The sequence below is a fragment of the Penaeus chinensis genome, chromosome 22 (assembly GCF_019202785.1).
Source record: "Penaeus chinensis breed Huanghai No. 1 chromosome 22, ASM1920278v2, whole genome shotgun sequence".
Classification (NCBI taxonomy): Eukaryota; Metazoa; Arthropoda; class Malacostraca; order Decapoda; family Penaeidae; genus Penaeus; species Penaeus chinensis.
Genome location: NC_061840.1, coordinates 11,496,786 through 11,499,285, shown reverse-complemented (window position 1 = coordinate 11,499,285; position 2,500 = coordinate 11,496,786). Strand labels below are relative to the sequence as shown.

Genomic DNA, 2,500 nt, shown 5'->3' with positions numbered 1-2,500 from the left:
ATCAAGTGAAGTGAATAATAATAATGATAATGATGATAATAATAATAATAATAGTAATAATAATAACAATAATAATAATAATAATAATAATAATAATGATAATAATAATAATAATAATAATAATAATAATGATGATAATGATAATAATAATAATAATAATAATAATAATAATAATAATAATAGTAATAATAATAAGTAATAATAATAATAATAATAATAATAATAATAATGATAATTATAATAATAATAATAATAATAATAATGATGATAATGATAATAATAATGATAATGATAGAGAAATTACCTGGTTCAGTGGTGATGATAGTAATAACAATAATAATAATGATAATGTCAATATTGATAACGGGGATGATGATAGGGTAATGGTAATGATAATAGTGATAATAATAGTGATAAAAAATACTAGTCATGATGATAATTATATTGATAATAATGATAACAACAATGATAATGATAATAACAGTAATGGTAACGATAATGATAATAGCGATAATAAAGACGATAATAATGGAAATGATATATATGTTAATAATAATAATAATATTATTATTATAATAATAATGATATGATGTTAATAATATAATAATAACAATAACAACAACAACGACAACAATAATGTTAATAATAATAGTTTCAATAATAATAATAATGATGATTATTACAATGCTAGTGATGGCAATACTACTAATAATAGTAATGATATTGGTAATGATGGTAATGATGACAGCAACAATAAGGGTAATAATAATGATAATAATAAAGATGATGATGATAATAATAATAATAATGGTAATGATAATGATAATGATAACGATAATAATAATAATAATGATAATGATTATGATAACATCAATAACAATAATGGAAATAATAATAAAAATGACAATAATAATAATTATTATTATTATCATAATAATAACAATAATAATAACAATGATAATAATAACAATAACAACAAAACAACAACAACAAGAACAACGACAACAATAACAATAATAATAATAATAATAATAGCAATAACAATGACAATAATAATGATAATATAATAATAATAATAATAATAATAATAATATAATAATAATAATAATAATAATAATAATAATAATAATAAAAATAATAATAACGATAATAATAATGATGATAGTGATAATAATAATAATAATAATAATAATAATAATAATAATAATAATAGTGAAATTAATGATAACAATGATGATAACAATGATATCAACAATAATGATAATGATCATGGCAATGATAATAATAATAATAATAATAATAATAATAATGATAATAATGATGATACTATTATTACTATTACTACTACTAATAATAATGATAATAATAATAGTGGTAACAGCAACAACAACACTACTACTACTACTACTGCTAATAATAATAATAATAATAATGATGAAAAATAATAATGATAATAATGATAATGATAACGATAATTATAATGATATTAATGATAATAATAATAATAATGATAATAATAGTAATAATTATAATAATAATAATGATAATAATAAATATAATATTAATAATAGTTATAATAATAATAATACTTATAATAATAATAATAGTAATAATGGTAATAATAATAATAATAATAATAATAATAATAGTAATAATGATAATAATAATAATAATAAATAAAAAAAATAAAAAAATAATAATGATAATAATAATAATGATAAAAGCAATAATAATAATATTAATGATAATAATAACAATAACATTAATAATGATTGATGATAATAAAGATAATGATAACAATAATGGTTATGATAATGACGGTGATAATAATGATGATATGAATTCTGACTATCATAATGATAATAATTGTAATAATAATGATAATATTAATAATAATAACAATGATAATACTACTACTACTAGTAATGATAATAGTAATAATAATAATAATAATAATAATAATAATAATAATAATAACAATGATACTACTACTACTACTGCTAGTAATAATAATAATAATTAAAAAAAAAAATGTAATAATGATAATAATCATAATAATAATGATAATGATAAGAAAACAATAACCATAATAATAATGATGATTCGAAACAAAAATAATGATGACAATAAAGGTGGCAACAGACACGTTCAAAGGCTTTCGAGCGCAGTGCCCTCCAAGGATGACATTGCATGTCCCGCTTGTGAGTAGTCATAGGCTGAAGGTGGTTGTGCGTAGTGCATGGTAGGCGTTCCATAGTAGCATGGGTGCATGTGCATGGTTTCAGGCTGCCCAGAAAGATCAACACCCCCCCATGGACGACGTCGCGACCACAGGCGAGAGCCGCGAAGCTTCCGATGCCTCAAGGAGAGACAAGGAGAGTCCTAAGGTCGAGCAGCGGCTGTCGGGAGCCCCGGCGAGAGGCGCGAGAGGCGCGGCGGCCGCGCCAAAGAAGCGACTGACCGAAAAGCCCAAGTGGTATGTCGAAAACCCCGAGTCGAA

The 2,500-nt window shown here is 21.1% G+C and overlaps 1 protein-coding gene across 1 annotated transcript in view; it reads left to right on the top strand.

The window, feature by feature from the left end:
* Positions 1-2,500, top strand: part of LOC125037205 (E3 ubiquitin-protein ligase CBL-like) — a 68,587-nt gene that overhangs the window by 55,311 nt on the left and 10,776 nt on the right. The window contains exon 9 of the mRNA XM_047630255.1: positions 2,286-2,500. This exon is cut by the window's right edge and continues 922 nt beyond it. Coding sequence (XP_047486211.1) covers positions 2,286-2,500 — 215 coding nt within the window. The remainder of the gene's footprint in view (positions 1-2,285) is intronic.